General features: G+C 40.9%; 1 protein-coding gene across 3 annotated transcripts; it reads left to right on the top strand.

The window, feature by feature from the left end:
* The first annotated feature begins 6,226 nt into the window (after positions 1-6,226).
* Positions 6,227-13,420, top strand: GIMAP6 (GTPase, IMAP family member 6). 3 transcript variants are annotated; one of them, XM_025379123.1, is made up of 3 exons: positions 6,227-6,706; positions 8,726-8,810; positions 10,522-13,420. In XM_025379123.1, exons 1-3 carry the CDS (start codon positions 6,617-6,619, stop codon positions 10,623-10,625), a joined length of 279 nt encoding a protein of 92 aa, XP_025234908.1. In that variant the 5' UTR covers positions 6,227-6,616; the 3' UTR covers positions 10,626-13,420. The 3 variants fall into 3 exon arrangements, with proteins under 3 accessions (XP_025234908.1, XP_025234907.1, XP_025234906.1); XM_025379122.1 differs by having other exon boundaries at positions 10,298-13,420; XM_025379121.1 differs by having other exon boundaries at positions 10,088-13,420.
* The last annotated feature ends 9,453 nt before the right edge of the window (positions 13,421-22,873 follow it).

The raw sequence follows: 22,873 nt of genomic DNA, 5'->3' as shown, positions 1-22,873 counted from the left end.
TACATAATGGTAAAGCAATCAATTCAACAAGAAGAGATAACTATCCTAAATATATATGCAACCGATACAGGAGCATATTCATAAAGCAAGTCCTTAGAGACTTACAAAGAGACTTAGACTCCCATAAAATAATAATGGGAGACTTTAACACCCCACTGTCAACACTCCCATACAATAATAATGGGAGACTTTAACACACCACTGTCAACATTAGACAGATCAATGAAACAGAAAGTTAACAAGGACATCCAGGAATTGAACTCAACTCTGCACCAAGTGGACCTAATAGACATCTACAGAACTCTCCGCCCCAAAGCAACAGAATATACATTCTTCTCAGCACCACATCACACATTTCAAAATTGACCACATGGTTGGAAGTAAAGCTATCCTTAGCAAATGTAAAAGAACAGAAATTATAACAAACTGTCTCTCAGACCACAGTGCAATCAAACTAGAACTCAGGACTAAGAAACTCAATCAAAACCACTCAACTACATGGAAACTGAACAACCTACTCCTGAATAACTACTGGGTACGTAATGAAATGAAGGCAGAAATAAAGATGTTCTTTGAAACCAATGAGAACAAAGATACAACATACCACAATCTCTGGGACACATTTAAAGCAGTGTGTAGAGGGAAATTTATAGCACTAAATGCCCACAAGAGAAAGTAGGAACGATCTAAAATTGACACCCTAACATCACAATTAAAAGAACTAGAGAAGAAAGAGCAAACACATTCAAAAGCTAGCAGAAGGCAAGAAATAACTAGATCAGAGCAGAACTGAAGGAGATAGAGACACAAAAAACCCTTCAAAAAAATCAATGAATCCAGCAGCTGGTCTTTTGAAAAGATCAACAAAATTGACAGACTGCTAGCAAGACTAATAAAGAAGAAAAGAGAGAAGAATCAAATAGATGCAATAAAAAAAGATAAAGAGGATATCACCACAGCCCCACAGAAATACAAACTAGCATCAGAGAATACTATAAACACCTCTATGCAAATAAACTAGAAAACCTAGAAGAAATGGATAAATTCCTGGACACATACACTCTCCCAAGACTAAACCAGGAAGAAGTTGAATCCCTGAATAGACCAATGGCAGGCTCTGAAACTGAGGCAATAATTAATAGACTACCAACCAAAAAAAGTCCAGGACCAGATGGATTCACAGCCGAATTGTACCAGAGGTACAAGGAGGAGCTGGTACCATTCCTTCTGAAACTATTCCAATCAATAGAAAAAGAAGGAATCCTCCCTAACTCATTTTATGAGGCCAACATCATCCTGATACCAAAGCCTGACAGAGACACAGCAAAAAAAGAGAATTTTAGACCAATATCCCTGATGAACATCGATGCAAAAATCCTCAATAAAATACTGGCAAACCGAATCCAGCAGCAAATCAAAAAGCTTATCCACCATGATCAAGTGGGCTTCATCCCTGGGATGCAAGGCTGGTTCAACATACACAAATCAATAAACATAATCCAGCATATAAACAGAACCAAAGACAAAGACCACATGATTATCTCCATAGATGCAGAAAAGGCCTTTGACAAAATTCAACAGCCCTTCCTGCTAAAAACTCTCAATAAATTCGGTACTGATGGAATGTATATCAAAATAATAAGAGCTATTTATGAAAACCCACAGCCAATATCATACTGAATGGGCAAAAACTGGAAGCATTCCCTTTGAAATCTGGCACAAGACAGTGATGCCCTCTCTCACCACTCCTATTCAACTTAGTGTTGGAAGTTCTGGCTGGGGCAATCAGGCAAGAGAAAGAAATAAACGGTATTCAGTTAGGAAAAGAAGAAGTCAAATTGTTCCTGTTTGCAGATGATATGATTGTATATTTAGAAAACCCCATTGTCTCAGCCCAAAATCTCCTTAAGCTGATAAGCAACTTTGGCAAAGTCTCAGGATACAAAATCAATGTGCAAAAATCACAAGCATTCTTATACACCAATAACAGACAAACAGAGAGCCAAATCATGAATGAACTCCCATTCGCAATTGCTTCAAAGAGAGTAAAATACCTAGGAATCCAACTTACAAGGGATGTGAAGGTCCTCTTCAAGGAGAATTAGAAGCCACTGCTCAGTGAAATAAAAGAGGACATAAACAAATGGAAGAACATACCATGCTCATAGATAGGAAGAATCAATATCGTGAAAATGGCTATACTGCCCCAGGTAATTTATAGATTCAATGCCATCCCCATTAAGCTAACAATGACTTTCTTCATAGAATTGGAAAAAACTACTTTAAAGTTCATATGGAACCAAAAAGGAGCCCACATTGCCAAGACAATCCTAAGCCAAAAGATCAAAGCTGGAGGCATCATGCTACTTGACTTCAAACTATACTACTAAGCTACAGTAACCAAAACAGCATGGTACTGGTACCAAAACAGAAATATAGACCAATGGAACAGAACAGAGCCCACAGAAATAATACCACACATCTACAGCCATCTGATCTTTGACAAACCTGACAAAAACAAGAAATGGGGAAAAGATTCTCTATTTAATAAATGGTGCTGGGAAAATTGGCTAGCCATAAGTAGAAAGCTGAAACTGGATCCTTTCCTTACTCCTTATACGAAAATTAATTCAAGATGGATTAGAGACTTAAATGTTAGACCTAAAACCATAAAAACCCTAGAAGAGAACCTAGGTAATACCATTCAGGACATAGGCATGGACAAGGACTTCATGTCTAAAACACCAAAAGCAACAACAACAAAAGCCAAAATTGATTAATGGGATCTAATTGAGCTGAAGCACTTCTGCACAGCAAAGGAAACTACCATCAGAGTCAAAGGCAACCTACAGAATGGGAGAAAATTTTTGCAATCTACTCATCAGACAAAGGGCTAATATCCAGAACCTACAAAGAACTCAAACAAATTTACAAGAAAAAAACAGACAACCCCATCAAAACGTGGGCAAAGGATATGAACAGACACTTCTCAAAAGAAGACATTTATACAGCCAACAGACACATGAAAAAATGCTCATCATCACTCACCATCAGAGAAATGCAAATCAAAACCACAATGAGATACCATCTCACACCAGTTAGAATGGCAATCATTAAAAAGTCAGAAAACAACAGGTGCTGGAGAGGATGTGGAGAAATAGGAACACTTTTACACTGTTGGTGGGACTGTAAACTAGTTCAACCATTGTGGAAGACAGTGTGGTGATTCCTCAAGGATCTAGAACTAGAAATACCATTTGACCCAGCCATCCCATTACTGGGGATATACCCAAAGGATTATAAATCATGCTACTATAAAGACACATGCACATGTATGTTTATTGCAGCACTATTCACAATAGCAAAGACTTGGAATCAACCCAAATGTCCATCAGTGACAGACTGGATTAAGAAAATGTGGCACATATACACCATGGAATACTATGCGGCCATAAAAAAGGATGAGTTTGTGTCCTTTGTAGGGACATGGATGCAGCTGGAAACCATCATTCTCAGCAAAGTATCGCAAGAACAGAAAACCAAACACCACATGTTCTCACTCATAGGTGGGAACTGAACAATGAGATCACTTGGACATAGGAAGGGGAACATCACACATTGGGGCCTATTGTGGGGAGGGTGGAGGGGGAAGGGATAGCATTAGAAGATATACCTAATGTAAATGACGAGTTAATGGGTGCAGCACACCAACATGGCACATGTACATGTACCCTAGAACTTAAAGTATAATAAAAAAAAATAAATAAATGAAAATAACTCTAAAAACTTAAAAAAAAAAGTCAGGAAACAACAGATGCTGGAGAGGATGTGGAGAAATAGGAACACTTTTACACTGTTGGTGGGAGTGTAAAGTAGTTCATCCATTGTGGAAGACAGTGTGGTGATTCCCCAAGGATCTAGAACTAGAAATACCATTTGACCCAGCAATCCCATTACCGGGTGTATACCCTAAGGATTATAAATCATTGTACTATAAAGACATATGTACACGTATATTTATCTTGGCATTGTTCACAATAGCAAAGACTTGAACCAACCGAAATGCCCATCGATGATAGACTGGATAAAGAAAATGTGGCACATATACACCATGGAATACTATGCAGCCATGAAAAAGGATGAGCTCATGTCCTTTGCTGGGACATGGATGATTCTGGAAACCATCATTCTCAGCAAATTAACACAAGAACAGAAACTCCAACACTGCATGTTCTCACTCATAAGTGGGAGTTGAACAATGAGAACACATGGAACACGGAGGGGAACATCACATACCAGGGCCTGCTGTGGGGTGGGGGGCTGGAGGAGGGATAGCATTAGGAGCAATACCTAATGTAGATGATGGGTTGGTGGGTGCAGCAAACCACCACGGCATGTGTATACCTTTGTAACAAACCTGTACACTCTGCACATGTACCCCAGAACTTAAAGTATAATAATAAAAAAAGAAACAAGATCGTGACAGAGATTGTGAATTACATTCTTTGTAAATATGCTATGTTTAAGACATTAGGATACAGAGGACCTCCCTCAACAAAACAACAGAATACATTATTTGGCTTGCAGGAAGTGAGGGATAACACTATGTGGGAAAATTATTTTAAATAACCAAATAAATAAGTAAGTAAGTAAGTAAGTAAATAAATAAATAAATAAATAAATAAATCTTAAACTGAAATGGCAGTAAAGCCATAAACTCAAAGGGAAGACTGGTTGCCCCAGGAGCAAATGAAGCTCTCAGCCATACTCTCTGGAGCCTAAATTTGGAATCAGTTGTAAAGTGAGTTGTAGATTGAGGAATTTCTGGATTAAGCCAGAAATCTGAAAATGGGGTTGAAGTGGTCTCAGTTTAGTAGTGCCAGCACCCCCTTGTCAGTTCCTGATAAAAATATACACAAATCCTCTTTGGAGTAAAGCCACCTTGATTTCAATCCCAAGGATTTCCATACTTAAGTTCACAATCAAAGACTGTGAGTGTAATTCCAGAAAAGAAATCACCAAAAGTGAGAGTCAGCGAAAAAGAAAAACAAAAAATAAAAAACAACCCAAAAGAACCAACATCAGATTCATATGCTGTATCAATCAGGTTAGGCCAGATTACCTTGCAGTAACAAACACTTCCCAAGTCTCATGACTGACTGAACACTGAGCTGAATGATCCCTGGCTTGCTCAGTCAACCACAGGTCTGGCAACTCTCCAGGGTCAGCTTGCAGAAGATGGAAATGATTAAAATTCAAAATAGATGGTTAATTTCAATTATGGGTGGAGTAATAACATTCTAAATACTTTCCAAATACTTAGGCAATGGAATGGTAAAGATCAACACATGACTTTTAAGAATTAATCATGTTAGGCCAGGCGTGGTGGCTCATGCCCATAATCCCAACACTTTGGGAGGCCAAGGTGGGCAGATCACTTGAGGTCAGGAGTTCAAGACCAGCCTGGCCAACATGGCAACACCCTGTCTGTACTAAAAATACAAAATATTAGCTGGGCATGCGGACACCTCTAATTCCAGCTACTCGGGAGGCTGAGGCATGAGAATCACTTGAACCTGGGAGGATGAGGTTGCAGTGAACTGATATCACACCACTGCACTCCAACCTGGGTGACAGAATAAGACTCTGTCTCAAAAAAAATTAATTATGTCAGGGTATTTACAGAATAATTTAAGTAGAACATTAGAAGATATATATATATATATCTAAAATATCACACGCACACACACATACTATGTAACAATTTTAGTAAATACACCATGACTATCAACCAGAACAGAACAAAAGAAAATTAGAACTATTATGGTAGATTGAGTGGATTTTTTTAAGGGAATCTTAACATTTTAAAATCATGTGGTAACAATATCATCACCTATGCTCCTATGTTCTCAATTTCTTCCTTCAATGGCTTCCCTTTAGCCACAGTGATCAGACCTGTCAGTAAAGTCCTAGAAAACATGTTTTTGAGGATGCTGAGGTTTTTTCTCCCTTAGCCTCTGTTTAAAATATTGTTCTTCTCCCATAACAAGTGCTCTCTTTAACCCTACATTTTAGACATTATTTTGTATTTTCCCTCTTCTTATAGTGCAGATCTTCTAGAAGCTGTAACAATTGTCATTGCCAATGATTCATGCCTTACAGGTAATGAGTATCAGACCTTGTCCTGAGAGAAACTATTAAAGGAAGGAGAGGCTGGGGAAGAAAGGAGACAATGACCATTTGCTCCAATACTGAGGCATAGAAGTTCCCTGGGGAGGGGGTGGGGTTTAGAAAAGAGACATCAGGAGAAAGTCACTCTTCCTGACACAGGTCTTTCTGAGGCATCTGCTTTTTTTTAAGCTCTGAGTTCTAGTTATCCTGGCTCAGGATAAAAATAATCCCACCACTAGTATCCTCCCTTTTTCTACTTCCGAGGCTGCAAAGTGCAACAGTAGGCTCCCTGACTCAGGAGGGCGGGTGTTCCTGCCCACTTCCTGTTCCTCCATCTCCAGCAGACACTGCTGTTTCAAGGCAGGTCTCCAGCCCAGCTCTTCGATCACATTTTGCTGAAAATATAAGCAAACATCAGCCTTGTCCTCCATGTTGTTCATACACCATGGAAGCTTTCCTCTGCCTCCTCCGTGAGAGTGTGTGGCTGAGAGACAAGAAACGTGGCCCTTTCTCTTCTCTGTTAGCTGGTGCAGAGGTAAGTCTGAGTAATTGTGTGTGTCATATTTGGATGTGTATGTGTGGGTGTTTGTGTTGTATATGTGTGTTTACGTGTTTGTATGTGTTAACATGAATGTGAGTGGTATTTGTGTGTGTGATGTTTGTGTTGTATGTGTATGTGAGTGTTGTTTGCATATGTGTGTGTTGTGTATGTATATTTGTGTTTGTGTGTGTATGTGTTTGTGTGTTCATCTGCATGTGTGTGAGTGGTACATGTGTTTTGTGTGTGTGTGTTGTGTATTTTTGTGTGCTGTGGTGTGTGCAGGTTTGTGATGTGATAAAAAGAGCTGTGACCAACAAGTCTGGAGAACTTTTTGCCCTGTGACAAAGTCACTGTTTAATATTTGGCAAGATGCTTCTCTGAGTTTTGCTTTCTTCCAGAGCAACATGACAAGGATGGTACTATCTGTTCCATCTTCTGTGTTGGAGACAACACACACTGTGGCCAATATGGGAGGCGCCATTCCAGGCAGGGTCCAGGAGGAGGCAGGGAGGCGCCTTGGACCCAAAACCCTGCGAGGGCACAGTGCAGGTTGCTGCATGCCACAGCCTAGTCCCACCCGGCTGTTGTTTCCTGTTAAGCTGCCTGCCTGTTCTCTCTAAAGGAGGAATGAGATTACATTGGTAAAGTGCTGCCTCAGTTTCCTCCAGGGATGTAAGGAAGTCAGGGACAAAGAGATTGAGAGACCACCAGTTAGGAAGACCTGAACTCCCTTTGGTAGGTGAAATATTGGACTCTTTCCAGAATCTGGCTGTTCAAGTTTGAGTAAGGCTGTCCGCCTGGTCTGCTTTTTCTTTCTTGCTAGAAAGTCACCAGACCTTCCTGGACTCCCTCCATCCCCAGCCCAGCACTGCAAAATTGATATCTACCAATCATAAAGCAATATCCACATATACACTCCTGGGATCTGGGGAGGACTGGAGTGTTTGCCAGGTGAGCAGAGTAGAACAAACATACAACAATGTGACAATGAGAAAAACCTGTCTATCAGGTTCCCCTGGACTTAGGTTTCCCCACACCCCAGACCCTTCATCTGGATCTGTTTCATCTGGTTATGAATGTCCTACATGATCTGGAAAAACAGTCATGGACCATGCAACTTCCTCCTCAGTCGCACAGAGAAAATCCGCAGAGAGAACCTTATGGGATCTTGACATACAGAACTGTGTTAGTCCATGAAGCCAGGACACATTGCTGTCATGGGAAGGGGGACAGGAGTTCCTGGTTGGGAATGATGTGGCCCTAATTTGCAAAGAGGACTAAGAATTGCTCTAAAAAATGTTATGAAGTATGTTGGGACCTTAATTGGGGAAGAGACATTCACAGGCATCTAGTTCAGGTCCAACATTCATACTGATGGGATGCTGAGGCCCAGGTAGACCTAACTGGTGGTTGCATCTCCCCTGAGGTCTCTGGCTTCCTTCCCAGCTCAGCCCCTGCAATCCCAGTTCTCTGCAATCCTCACTGCACAGTCTTCTCCAAAGTCTGGCCCCAAGACCCTTCCAACAACATCCTACTCATTCACGTCCTCCAGGCACACTAGACTTCCTACTGCTCCCAGGGCACACAGGATCAGAATCACACCTGCTTCTGTGCTTCCCTTCCTCCTCCTCCTCTTCCTCCTCTCCTTCCCCCACCTTCTCCCCACTGCCTCCCCCTCCACCTCCCCCCACCTCCCAGAACAGTTCCAGACCCTGTGTCTATCCAAATATCATCCATTCCTCAGGTCCCAGGCCAGTTGCACCTTTATCTGTAAAATCTCTTAAACTTATGGAGACCACAGTGGAGGGGGCGGGGGATAGGGTCCCTAAAGAAATAGGGTCCCTAAAGACAGCAGAGAGTGTCTTAGACCCCTTCTTCCATTGCCTCACTCAGTCCCACCCCAACCCTAAACTAATGCAAAAAACTTTCCCCTGGCAAGAGAAAGGCGAAAGGCAGGTAGCTGTTGAAACTCATTTGGAAAGTCAGTAGAACATATGATTTTTTTTTATGTAGATGGAGGAAGATGAATGTGAACACATGCCCCAGGAGAATCCCCGAGAAGAGCTGTCCCAGGATCCTGTGCTGGAGCTGTCAGGAGGTAAAGCGAATGAGGAGAGAGGAGCGGGTGGGAAACATTTGGGGTGCAGGTGGGACACAGCTCCGCCACCATGATGTGCTTGGAGAGGCAGCTGGTGTCCCCTGGTCGCAGAAGTTTACCCACCTCAGTCACCATCAGAGGTCTTTGAGGTAGGGCCCTTCTTATCACTAGCCAAAATAAGAAAAAAGACCCCCGGGTAGGTATGGTAGATAAAAGGAGGCAAAAAATAGCACCAATGACTAACTCACCATGCCAGTCCCAAGGGAAAGGCTTTCACATGGTGGATGTTCTTCCTCAGGAAGGATGTGCTGACAGTGGGTGTGACAAAAATAAGTGGCCTTGGACCAAGACCCTGTGTGGGTGTTTGACTCCAAAGTGGAGCTGTCACAGTTGTAAGGTTGAAAGCGCCTTGCGAACAAGCAGAATGTACTTGGCTGCTGCCTCACATCTGGGCTCTGCCTTATCGAGGGCGTCCCTTTCCCTAAAGCCTGACCCACAGGGTCAGGCGCTTAACTTTCAGGCAGGATTTAGAAAAGCTGGAAACCCAGCCCTTTCCTGGCCAGAATACATTATTTGTGATTCATTATGTATTTTAATATGAATGACCTTTTACTTTATGAACTTAAATGGCCTGACCCATCTGGAAAAAGCCATGTTAACCTACTACAATAGGTTACCAATTACCAATACCTGTGCTAACACCGGTTTGACCTTTTGTTACAGCAATCAAAGTTAGCTATTCCCTTAAGAATCCTCTCCAGATCTCAAGTGATGCATTTGGCTTTAGTAAAGTCCAGTGGTGTGTGCTAGCTCCAGGCTTCTCAGATGGGGGTTCCTGTCTCCTCTGGCTCTGCACTGGGCTAGGTGGGTGGGGAAGAACATCTACTGCCCAGACTCCTGCCCATTCACTCGAATTCCTTTCCAACCACCTTGGGGAAGCTGGAGGGGGGCCAGTGTCACTCAGAATTGGTGTGTGGGTCAAAGCCAAGGGTGGCTGGCAGGCCACAGCAAGGCCTGTTGGTACCCAGGAGGTGACTGCCCCCATGCTGCCACATGCCAGCTTCATGCTCTGTCATCTGAGATACATCAATGTCTTCAGTGGAGACAAGACTGGGAAACCGGCTATTACTTGTCACTTCTTTATGTGCTCTGGGTCTTGGGACCTGCAAGACCAGGAGAAGGGAATTTCCTTCCTGCCTTCTTCCCCAGTCATATCTAAAAACCCTGGTATTGGGTGTCTTGGTGTTCTATTGGCCAAGTCTCGCTTTTCTCTCTAGGCTCCACTCTTTCACTGGGAGAGAATGTTCAGCCCCACCTTCAAGAATGTGGACCCAGAATGGTGGTCCAGCACTGGTTTCAAGGCAGATGTTGGTCTTTGACAATCTGCCCCTGCAGTCTGGGGGTACACCCAGGGGCTTCTGGTGAGAACAAGATGGGGTACATGGGCCCTAACCCCAGTTCCTTCTGCTTTCTTTGGATACTTCTAGGTCTAAGGGAGAAAGAACAGAAGACCCCAAGGAGACTGAGGCTCATTCTTGTGGGGAAAACAGGAAGTGGGAAAAGTGCAACAGGAAACAGCATCCTTGGCAGGGACGTCTTTGAGTCTAAACTCAGCACCAGACCCGTGACCAAGACCTCCCAGAGAGGGAGCCGAGAGTGGGCTGGGAAGGAACTTGAGGTGATTGACACACCTGACATTTTGTCCTCCCAGGTCCTGCCGGAGGCGGCAGCCGCTATCCGCCAAGCCATCATCTTATCCTCCCCAGGGCCCCATGCTGTGCTCCTGGTGACACAGCTGGGCCGGTTCACAGATGAGGATCAGCAGGTGGTCAGACGCCTGCAGGAGGTCTTTGGAGTGGGGGTTCTGGGTCACACCATCCTGGTGTTCACCCGGAAGGAAGACCTGGCCGGCGGCTCCCTGGAAGACTATGTGCGAGAGACCGACAACCAGGCCCTCGCCCAGCTGGATGTGACCGTTGCACGGCGCCATTGCAGCTTCAACAACAGGGCTCAGGGGGAGGAGCAGGAGGCCCAACTGCAAGAGCTTATGGAGAATGTCAAAGCCATCTTGTGGGAAAACGAAGGCCACTATTACAGCAACAAGGCTTACCAATATATCCAGCAAAACTTGTCGCTCAAAGAACTACAGGAAAGGAAAGTAACACAGGATCAGGGCTCTGAGGACATGCCTGGTGAAGAGTCATGGATGGAAGGACTGTCCCAGATCCAGAAGGAATCTGAGGAAGCCCACAGACGCCTGTTGGGGAGGGCTGACCTTTGAGCCTGTGCTGGACTTGAGCCAAGGACACCATCAGCCCTTGCACCCCTGTGTCCAGTCCTCTGTTTCTCTTTCCATCCCATGGAGTGCTTCCCAGTCTCCAGGTCATGATGTCTGGTGTAGGAAGAGAGGCATGGGGCTGGAGGACGGCGTCTAGTGTGCCCAGATCACATCCCAGTTTCTTCATTCCTTCTTCTAGAACATCTGGGTCCTCCCTCCTCTGTGCGCCAACAGCATGCTGTCTTCCTATTGGACCTTCTATCTCATTGGCATTGCCTTTCATGGTTTACTTGCCTATACTGTGATAGAACCAAAGTTTCTTGAGGGCAGGACTGTATCTTTTACTTCTGTGTAACTTCCACAGCTTTTGACTGCACTGGAGTCATGCAGTCACACTTGGTGCAGCAGCTCTGTGCGAGCTGTTGACCAGATGACTTCTCATCTCTCCCCACACCATGATGGTTTAAGGTGCCTGTTGTGTCTGGTGGCTGGAACATGGCAGTGGTGCTGAGACATGGGGAGGGTTGGAGACTGGGCTGAGAGGAGAGCAAGGAGGAACAGGGATGGAGGCAGGAGGAGCAGCCCTTTTGTTCACTCTTGAACTGTAACAAACAAGCCCCGTTGGAACTTCCTAGTGGGAATGATGGGAGAAGTCGGGGGCAGGGTATCCAAGAAGCTAGGCTGTGGTCAAGAAGGTGGTTCCTTGTCGTGGCTACAGAACATGGAAGCCCCTAGAGATGCAAGTGGACTTGGGCAGAGGAGGTCACACCACCCCATCAAGGTAGACTTATATTAGAGACGACTTGCATCTGTTACTTCCCCTTTTCCCCTGGGTTTCATGGCCACTCATGATATTTGCCTTCACCTCCTAGAAGGCACAGACTACTTTCAACCTGCTGCACCCTTCACTGCCACCCCTCCCTTCTCCCTTGATAATAGGAGCATGTGGATGGGGTGAGTGTCTGCATGTGCAAACGGGTTCCCTAGCAAGGTATTTGTGGGGGTCGAATGCAAGGAGGCAGGCAAGAAAGGGGACCTGCAAAGGAAGCAGTGGAGTGACTTAAACATCTTGCAAGGCAGCCTACCTGGTCTATGGGAGAACTCTGAAGTCCATGATGTTTTCCTGGAAGGCTGTTGCTACAGTTGGGGCTTATAAGAAGTGATACTGGACAGGATGAGAAGGGAGTAGGATATCAGCCTGACTCAGGCCTCAGGCAGGAAGCCGCCTGCCTGCAAGAGGAGACTGATGTGCCTCGGGTGCACCCCAGCTTCTCTGAGGTCCAAGATGCTCCTGGGGAGTTGACCAACATTTGGGAAGATAATAGGAGGCAATGGGGAAACTGCTCCCCAATATATTCCTCTTTTCCTTTCTTCAAGCTGCCTGGCAGGGGGTCTTTAGCTACTTTCTCCTGAGAGGGGTGGGAAGTACAGCTTGTGGGGACAGTGCTGAGAGATGATCAGAAATCGCAGGGCACAGCCTCAGGTCTACCTGGACACTTGTCCGCTGTTGGAGATTCTCAACAGCCAGACACCCAATCTGTGGCCTCCTGCTCTGAGGCCATCCCCCAGCTTCCCTAGAACACAGCAGACATCTGAGAAAGCTTCAGCAGTTCTCTTGCTAACAGATTCAGAAAAGTGTCTCAAAGCAGAGCACAGAGTTATTTGGTGTATGCTGAAGATGGCCTTTGTGCCACAATCATTTAGTAAGTAAGCAATCAATTTCCCATTGAACTGAAAATGCAACGTTTATCATACATTCGATTCTCATTCACACTCCTTAAGATTTGTGTCAGAATCTTTATTTCTGTTCATGTGTTCTACTTTTCTACTCCTGTATGAATAAAATATTGATTTGGTTACAGTGGCTTTGACTATAATGTGGGAGCCAATTTTTGCCTCAGTCTTCATTTTCATATTTACCTTGCGATTCTCAGGCATTTTTTTCTTCTATGTGAAAGTTAAAATCATTGTGTAATTTCCCCCCCCCCCCAAAAAAATCTTATTGGTATTCTAGTTGGCAATGTCTTACATTTATGTTAAATTTGAGGGAACTGGTAAATAGTTTAAGTATAAGTTAGTCAAGACCATTTTCTTTCTAAGTGAACAGACTTAAAACTCCAGAGCTACTGAAGTAAAAGTTAGAATCATTTGCATTTTCATTCAGATAGGAGGTAATTTTGTAAATTTTGACACTATTATTTTAACTCTATTAACTTAAGTAATGTCATAGGAGAAAACACAAGCATTTGACCAAATGAGATCCATTCAGCGACTAACTGGCAAGGCACTCAAAACATGTCATTCATTAAAGGTTGTTTTTAATTACCTCAAATATGGTGTTTTCTCTCCTTTATTACTAAGCACCAGGAAAGATATCTCCCATGACATTTCAGGAATAGGGGCAGATGTCTCTGCATAGCTCTCACTCTTTCAACTTCAGAGAATGGGGAAGGCATGTGTGGGTATGTTCTAGAAACTCTAGTCTATCAACCAGTAAGAAATTAGTGGTGGGGGGTGATGGTGATGAGGGAGGGTTGTCTTGGCCAAAGCTGTGATAATAGCAGCTTATAGAGTTTGTTAAAAATATCTCTACACTAAAGTGAAGGATGAAAAAACAGGGATTTGGAGAATTTGAGCTCAGTCAGCATAGGGATTTTCTTCCTTGGTGGATCAAAGCAGGTGTGGAGTGTCACAGAAAGGTTTCAGCCTCTAACCTTTTTGTGATAACATTTATAAAGTGTATAGAAAATTCAAAATTATAATACTAAGAAAACAACTTTGAAGGCATGGGAAATGGTCAAATGCAGGTAGACATTGTTGCAGAGAACATGACCCTTAAGATGAGGGGAGCACACTGGTCTCATCTTGATGTGATTTTTCACATTAAGGCAGTATTCAGTCTGGATGCAGAAACAGCACACACCAGATGTTCACAGTGGCCTGGAGGTTGGCAGGATGGAGCCTGGGACAACCAGAGCACGTAAAAATTTACATGGGAACTCCCCAAAATAAAAGAGCTGCAGAGCGGGGAGATGGAGTGGTGGGGATTTCTGGGGTGGGCACCAAAAGCTCTGCATTTCTCCCTTCAAATCCTTGGCTGACCCTGAACTGTACAAGCACAGGGTACTCTCCAGAGGATCCCAGGAAAACTTCTGTGGAGGTTGAAAGAACTGATCAGAGATGTCAGCAGTTGCCCACAGTAGCAAAGAAAATTGCAAGTTCCAGTCCATCAAGTCAGAAGACCTTGGAAAACTTGTATATTTCCACTAAAATACCAAAAGGGTCATATTTTAGGATTAAGTACTGCATCTCAGAACTAAGAGACTTGCCCTAGAAGGAAGAGCAAAATTAAAGCAAACCCTTCTAATGATGTCTAAGATCAAGCCTTCCCAAGGCAAAAGCGATCTGTCAGTAATTTAAGTGCCTGTTGGGGCAAACTCAATATTCTGCAGAAGATATAATATCCAAAGCCTCTATAACATATTACCTACAATATCCTTTTTCTTATTAAAAATTCTTCTTTTCAAACATATAACTATAAAGCTATAAAATGTCCTTCTGTGCATGTTTATCTATATCTCACACATTTTTACCTTTCTTTTTTTTTTTTGAGACAGGATCTTGCTCTGTTGCCCAGGCTGGTGTACAGTGGCATGATCATGGCTCACTAAAGCCTCAACCTCCTGGGCTCAAGCAATTCCCCCACCTCAGCTTCTTGTGTACCTTGGACCACAGGCATGTATCACCACACCCAGTTGAATTTTTTAGTTTTTGTAGAGATGGGGTCTCACTTTGTTGCCCAGGCTGGTCTCAAACTCCTGAGCTCAAGCAGTCCTCCTGCTTCAGCCTACCAAAGTGGTGAGATTACAGGCATGAGCCACTATGCCTGGCCCGCATTGTAAAATATTCTATTTTCACTATCATTCTTTTAAAATACTTTCTATATTTCTTGTGATGTCTTTTCACTCATGGATTATGTGGAAGTGTGTGTTAAAATTCCACATTTGAGTATTTTCTAGAAATGACAGTATCCAATAGGGTAGCTATTATCCACATGTGGCTACTGAGCACTTAATATATAGGGGTACACCTGAGAAACTAAATTTTAAATTTTATTCAGTTGTCATTACTTTTAAATTTTGAAACCATGTAAAATATTTAACCATGAAACACAACTTTACTATTTTGGTGGAAATACCTCTAACTATTGCATCACTTAAGATATTACAGATCATCCCTGACTTATGATGGTTTGACTTAGGATTTCTTGACTTGATGAAGATATGAAAGTTCTGTGCATGCAGTAGAAAGCCATGTGATACCCTCTCACAAAGCTCAGCTGTGGCAATGAGCTGCAACTCCCAGTCAGCACACGATTACTCTGGTAAACAACTGATACCCTGCAGTGTACTGTGTTGCCAAGCTATAATGACCAGTAGGTTAGGTTTATTGAGTGCATTTTAGACTTTCAATATTTCACCTTACAATGGATTTATCAAGACGTAACTCTGTTGTAAGTTGAGAAGCGTCTGAGCCAGGCATGGTGGCTCACGCTTGTAATTCCAGCACTTTGGGAGGCTAACATTGGAGGTAAATTGGCCCAGGATTTCAAGATCAGCCTGGGCAACATGGTGGAACCCCATCTCTTAAAAAAAGAAAAAAAGAAGAAGAAGAAGAAGAAGAAGAAGAAGAAGAAGAAGAAGAAGAAGAAGAAGAAGAAGAAGAAGAAGAAATAATTTGAAAATAGAGATGCATCTGTATTGGACTGCAAATGTGTTGCCATATGGATTGTTTTCAGCACCACATGTAGATACATCACTGATCTAGTCAGTGTCAAAGGATTGATTCAGTTTGAATAATTTTTTAATCAGGATATAATATCTTTATTTCAATATTTTATGTAGACAGTATGAGTTATAGTTACACCTATCTATATTGTAAATGATAATTAAAATTAAATGCTAAGTATTATTTTACTTATAACACAAATTACTTTTTAGCTTAAAATAAGTATAGACAAGTTTTTAATTTTGAAGTGAAGGCACAATGCTGATGCAGAATTGAATGGAGATGATTAAGCTAGTGCTACAATTAGAACAGGAAAGAGAACTATAGATGAGCAGGAGATATGTCACAAATTTCATGATTAATAGTAATAGTAATATGCCACAGCACAGCAAAAGAAAACACACAGCTTGTTTGTTGTGTTAAAAAAAAAGGAAAGATAACGGAGTGTACTATTATGATGAGACATTTTCAGCAGTTACATAGGGTGCATGATAAAAAGCTTTCTCTCAACAACCAAAAGCAGAATTGACAAAGTTAGTCACCTCGAGCCGGAATTAAACATTTACCAATGAAAAACTAAACAATGTTTAATAGGATCTGAGCTTATGACTGACAGCAATAAAACTTAAATTATTGCACACACACAAAACAACATTTTTAGTTGGAGAGAAGGTAAAATAAGTTATTACTTCAGTTATAGAAAATTTTGTTGGAAAACAAGGTGGACAAAAATTAAAAAATTAAATGTATAGGAAACATGAAATAGCTTCCATTAAGGCACCAAAAAATGCCCATAGAGGCAAGACTTTTTAAATAGTAACAAAGACTAATTGACCTAAAATTGGAAAATTCACAAGTATTTTTCTTGAGCACTAGATGAGAAGTGTGATGTAAGACACTGTCTTACAAAGACTTTGGAAATGTTTTGCCTCAAAATATTTCAAAATTTATGAGGGATGTAAATTCAAGACAAAAGTATAAATTAGTGGTATAGATTATCTTAAAATCTTTTACACTTGTCAAATAAGAATTTAGCTAGATATGTGGCACAAATCCCTTGTGATGTAAGTAGTCTCATTTTCATATTTTATAACCCAGGACTACTGGGGTCTGTTATTTCTGAAAATTATTTTGCCTCCATTGTTTCCAAAGAGCATTGCATGTTCCTCAGCTGATACAGAGGAGTCAATTAGGAAAACTGAAGCACATTTAGGTATTAAAAGTAGGATGCACTTTCCGTCCAGGGAATTAGAGACTGTCACATGCTTTGGAGAGCTGGGAATGCACAGGCCTGGGGAAACTCACTGCTACACGGAGCTGGTGGCTTTCAGGTGCTCGTCTGCTGTAATATGCATCTGTGGTTCACCCATTGTCTCTTTGCTGTCACTACCAGAGAATGATTCTCCTTCTTTCTCATCCACCTCCCAAATCTCACCTGAGTGCCTCTTGTTAGTGGACTCTCATGTGGTCCATATGGGGAAAGGGATGACAAGAAATGTCATCCCCGGCTCTTTCTTTGTGACTCAGAGAACTTAAGAGAATTAGTGGTACTGCATTTATAACAGACACTTTGGCACAGCTAAATAATTCAACATCAACATTCATCTTGTTAAAACAAAATTAAAGTGGAGAGTGGGTTCTGAGCAAACAAAACTAATTAGGCATTAAAAATAGCTTTAATGATGCTTAAATTGAAAACATAAGCAAAACTTAATTTGGGTTATTTCTGGTAAATTAATTTAACTTGAGTCATTTCTGTCGTTTCTAGACAGAAACAAAACTTAATCTCAGTCATTCATAAGCAGCCAATCAACATATGATTAGTGACTATGAACTTTCCAGCAAGGTAAAGAGAAAAGGCAAATTCATAACAGCAACCAATCAAATAATTTTCAAATTTTGCTTCTGCATTCATCCTATAAATACTTGCCTCTGATGCTTTGTCATCAGAGTACTGCTTTTGGTTTGTGTGTTTCCCAATTCATGAATTGCTTGCTATTGAAATAAACTTGAAAATTTTGTTGTGCCTTGATTTTTACCAGTTTGGTGTCAGAAATGGGATCTGAAGGATCCCCTTGTAATCCCCAGAAGCAGTAAGCAACCAGGCATAGGTACTTGCTGAGCCCATTGTGTTAATTTCTTGCTGCATCTAAAGGTTACGGGTAAGTGCCTCTCAGATTTTGCATTTTGCATCCTGCATTTGCATCCTGAGCTCTCTGCATTTTGCATCCTGAGCTCTATAAGTTTATTTGAGAAGTTTTATTTCTGAAAGGATCCAGAGGTTGAGCTGAGTGATTGACAGAAACTGGACCAGGTCCAGTATAGTGTACACTAGCTTCCAGACTAGGTCTAACCAAAACCTGGTTTGGATTTCAAAGGTTGAACTGGGTGTTCGACAAGAACTGGACTGAGTCCAGTTAAGGAACTCTGATGTAGAATTTTAGAACAGAGAATTATGTGTTTATCAAAATCTCAGGAGTCTGGGACTCCTCTGTCTGTAACTCCAGTGCATTTTAGGTTTAAAAATTACAGACCTAGAACCTGTGCATTTCTAGAGAAATGGGTGCATCTCAGGAAGATAACTTAGAGTTATAGTGGCCATAATGGGGAAGTTTTATTGTAGATGAAATTTTTTATCTATGGGTACATTAGGAATAAAAGAGGGGGGAATCCCAAATGTTTCAAATACAATGAGATACATTTTTTGATTTGTGTACGAAAGATTCCAAAACACAGAATGACTCAGAAAATAGCCCTTTAAGGAAATCTTTGCAGTGTGCTAATAGAAAACTATTCTGAACCTACTAACCTCTTTGGTCTCTTGTCTTTTCCATCTGAACCTCATCAATACCAACTTCCTTAAAAAATTAGATCTTCAGATGAGTCAGGGGTATCTGGAACAACTAAATTTAACTTTTGGTCTTATACACACTCCCAAGTTATTGTAAAAGCATCCACCTAAGAATAAAAAGAAGAAAGACTAATTGGAAATACAGTGGATGTCTCCTCAGTCACTCACCTAAAATGTAATCTGCAGTCTCAATGAGGTTGACTTCTGATAATAGGCAAATATGTCCCAAAACTCCTTCTGGAGAAAATATAACATCCTTTCTCTGTGACTTTGAGATGTCTAAATCTTCTAAATGCAAGCGTCAGAGAAAAGACTCATAAGTAGGGAGAAAAAGAGGAATCTTTTAGAAATAAACAGATAAATAGAAAACATTTTATGCCCTTTACACAAATATTAATTAAAGTCTTGAGCCATCTGAAAAGGCAAGAACATAGTTTGAACCCAACTAATGAGTTTTACATTATTATGCCTGATACATGGCTAAACTTTTAGAAGAGATGCCATGACTCTATTTGCATCTGTTTATATATTTATATATGTCTACATGTGTATGTTATTTATATGTAACTTTCTTCCACCTATGGATAGTATTATTAGAAATAATATTAAAATAACTATAATTGGCCTAGAGAAAAATAAGTGCTCATATAAACTGAGCATAGTCATGTACTACATCATGCCATTTTGATAAATTAAGGGCTGTATATACTACAGTGGCTTCATAAGGTTATCATGGAACTAAAAAATTCACCTAGTGACACTGTAGCTATTGAATGTCATAGTGCAACACATTATTCACGTGTTTGTGGTGATGTTGGTGTGAATAGCTGCCAGTCATATAGAACATACAATTATTTATAGTACATAACACTTGATCATAATAATAAATGACTATGTTCCTGGTTTATGTACTTACTATATTTTAAATCACTGTTTTAGAGTACACTCCTTCTACTTATAAAGAGGTTAATTGTAAATAGCCTGTCAGGCAGGTTCCTCAGGAGCTATTCCAGAATAAGTCATTGTTATCACAGACGATGGTAGTTCAATGTGTGCCATTGCCCCTGAAGACCTTCCAATGGGAAAAGGTATGGAGATGGAAGACAATGAAATTCATGATCCTGACCCTGTGTAGGCCTAAGCTAATGTGTGTGTTTGTGTCCTAGTTTTTAACAAAAAGTTTGAAAAGTAAAAAAAGACAAAACTTATAGAATAAGAATATTTAAAATTTTTTGTGCAGTTGTTCAATGTATTTGTGTTTTAAAATGTGTTATTGCGAGAGTTAAAAAGTTAAATAAAAAGTTTATAAAATGAAAAGGTTACAGTAATCTAAGTTTAATTTAATTGAAAATGGACCCCTTCCTTACATCTTATACAAAAATTAACTCAAGATGAATTAAAGACTTAAACGTAAGACCTAAAACCATAAAAACCCTAGAAGAAAACCTAGGCTAATCATACCATTCAGGACATAGGCATGGGCAAAGACTTCATGACTAAAACACCAACAGCAATGGCAACAAAAGCCAAAATTGACAAATGGGATCTAATTAAACTAAAGAGCTTCTGCACAGCAAAAGAAACTTTCATCAGAGTGAACAGGCAACCTACAGAATGGGAGAAAATTTTTGCAATCTATCCATCTGACAAAGGGCTAATATCCAGAATCTACAAGAAACTTAAACAAATTTACAAGAAAAAAACAAACAACCCCATCAAAAAGTGGGTGAAGGATATGAACAGACACTTCTCAAAACAAGACATTTATGCAGCCAACAGACACATGAAAAAAATCTCATCACTGGTCATTAGAGAAATGCAAATCAAAACCTCAATGAGATACCATCTCACACCAGTTACAATGGAAATAATTAAAAAGTCAGGAAACAACATATGCTGGTGAGGATGTGAAGACATAGGAATGCTTTTACACTGTTAGTGGGAGCATAAATTAGTTCAACCATTGTGGAAGACAGTGTGGTGATTCCTCAAGGATCTAGAACCAGAAATACCATTTGACCCAGCAATCCCATTACTGGTTATATACCCAAAGGATTATAAATCATTCTACTATAAAGACACATGCACATGTATGTTTATTGCAGCACTATTTTACAATAGCAAAGACTTGGGACCAACCCAAATGCCCATCAGTGATAGACTGGATAAAGAAAATGTGGCCCATATACACCATGGAATACTATGCAGCCATAAAAAAACATGAGTTCCTGTCATTCTCAGCAAACTAATGCAAGAACAGAACACCAAACACTGCATATTCTCACTCATAAGTGGGAGTTGAGCAATGAGAACACATTTACACAGGGAGGGGAACATCACACACCGGGGCCTGTCAGGGGGTGCAGGGCAAGGGGAAGGATAGACTTAGGAGAAATACCTAATTCACATGGGGCTTAAAATCTTAAATGTAAATGGGCTAATGCCCCAATTAAAAGACACAGACTGGCAAACTGAATAAAGAGTCAAGACCTATCAATGTGCTGTATTCAGGAGATCCATCTTAAGTGCAAAGACACACATAGGCTCAAAATAAAGGGATGGAGGAATATTTATCAAGCAAATTAAAAACAAACAAACAAACAAAAAAAGCAAGGGTTGTGATTCTAGTCTCTGATGAAACAGACTTTAAACCAACAAAGATCAAAAAAGACAAAGAAGGGCATTACATAATGGTAAAGAGATCAATGCAACAAGAAGAGCTAACTATCCTAAACATATATGCACCCAATACAGGAGCACCCAGATTCATAAAACAAGTTCTTAGACACCTACAAAGACACTTACACTCCCATACAATAAAGTGGGAGACTTTAACACCCCACTGTCAGTATTAGACAGATCAACAAGACAGAAAATTAACAAGAATAACCAGGACTTGAACTCAGCTCTGGACAAGTGGGCCTCATAGACATCTACAGAACTTTCCACCCCAAAGCCACAGAATATACATTCTTCTCGGTACCACATAGCACTTATTCTAAAATTGACCACATAATTGGAAGTAAAACACTCCTCAGCAAATGCAAAAGAAGGGAAATAGTAACAAACATTTTCTCAGACCACAGTGCAATCAAATTAGAACTCAGGATTAAGAAACTCATTCAAAACTGCACAACAGCATGGAAACTGAACAACCTGCTCCTGAATAACTACTAGGTAAATAACAAGATGAAGGTAGAAGTAAAGAAGTTATTTGAAACCAATGAGAACAAAGAGACAATGTACCAGAATCTCTGGGAAACAGCTAAAGTAGTGTTAAGAGGGAAATTTATAGCACAGTGAATATTATTAAAATGTAGATGATGGGTTGATAGGTACACCATGGCACATGTATACCTCTGTAACAAACCTGCACATTCTGCACATGTATCCCAGAACTTAAACTATAATAAAAAATAAAATAAAATAAATTGAAAAAAGAAAATATCCTTTATAAATTTAACATAGTCTACATTTACAGTGTTTATAAAGTCTACAGTAGGGTACACTAATGTCCTAGGCCCTCATGTTCACTCACCTTTCACTCACTGACTCATCCAGAGGAACTTTCAGTCCTTCAACCACCATTTGTGGTAAGTGCCCTATACAGGTGTACCATTTTTTATCTTTTATGCCATATTTTTTACTGTACCTTTTCTGGGTTTATGTGTGTTTAGATATACAAATACTTACCACTGTGTTACAATTGTCTGCAGTATTCAGTACAGTAACATTCTGCACAGATTTGCAGCCTAGGAGCAATAGGCTATACCCAACAGTAGACTATGTAGCCTCGGTGTGTAGTAGGCTGTACCATCTACATTTGTGTATGTATGCTTTATGATTTCACACAACAATGAAATCATTTAATAATGCATTTCTCTGCAAATCAAAACCACAATGAGATACCACCTCACACCAGTTAGAATGGCAACCATTAAAAAGTCAGGAAACAACAGGTGCTGGAGAGGATGTGGAGAAATACGAACACTTTTACACTGTTGATGGGACTGTAAACTAGTTCAACCATTGTGGAAAACAGTGTGGCAATTCCTCAAGGATCTAGAACTAGAAATACCATTTGAACCAGCCATCCCATTACTGGGGATATACCCAAAGGATTATAAATCATGCTGCTATAAAGAC

This window comes from Theropithecus gelada, chromosome 3 (genome assembly GCF_003255815.1).
Source record: "Theropithecus gelada isolate Dixy chromosome 3, Tgel_1.0, whole genome shotgun sequence".
NCBI lineage: Eukaryota > Metazoa > Chordata > Mammalia > Primates > Cercopithecidae > Theropithecus > Theropithecus gelada.
This window is presented reverse-complemented; position numbering and strand designations above follow the sequence as displayed.

Coding starts and splice junctions, on each gene's coding strand:
- GIMAP6 (XM_025379121.1), top strand. CDS start 6,617: ATGGAAGCTTTCCTCTGCCTCCTCCGTGAGAGTGTGTGGCTGAGAGAC. Junction 6,707..8,725: donor CTCTGTTAGCTGGTGCAGAG/GTAAGTCTGAGT, acceptor TTTTTTATGTAG/ATGGAGGAAGATGAATGTGA. Junction 8,811..10,087: donor TGTGCTGGAGCTGTCAGGAG/GTAAAGCGAATG, acceptor TTTTCTCTCTAG/GCTCCACTCTTTCACTGGGA.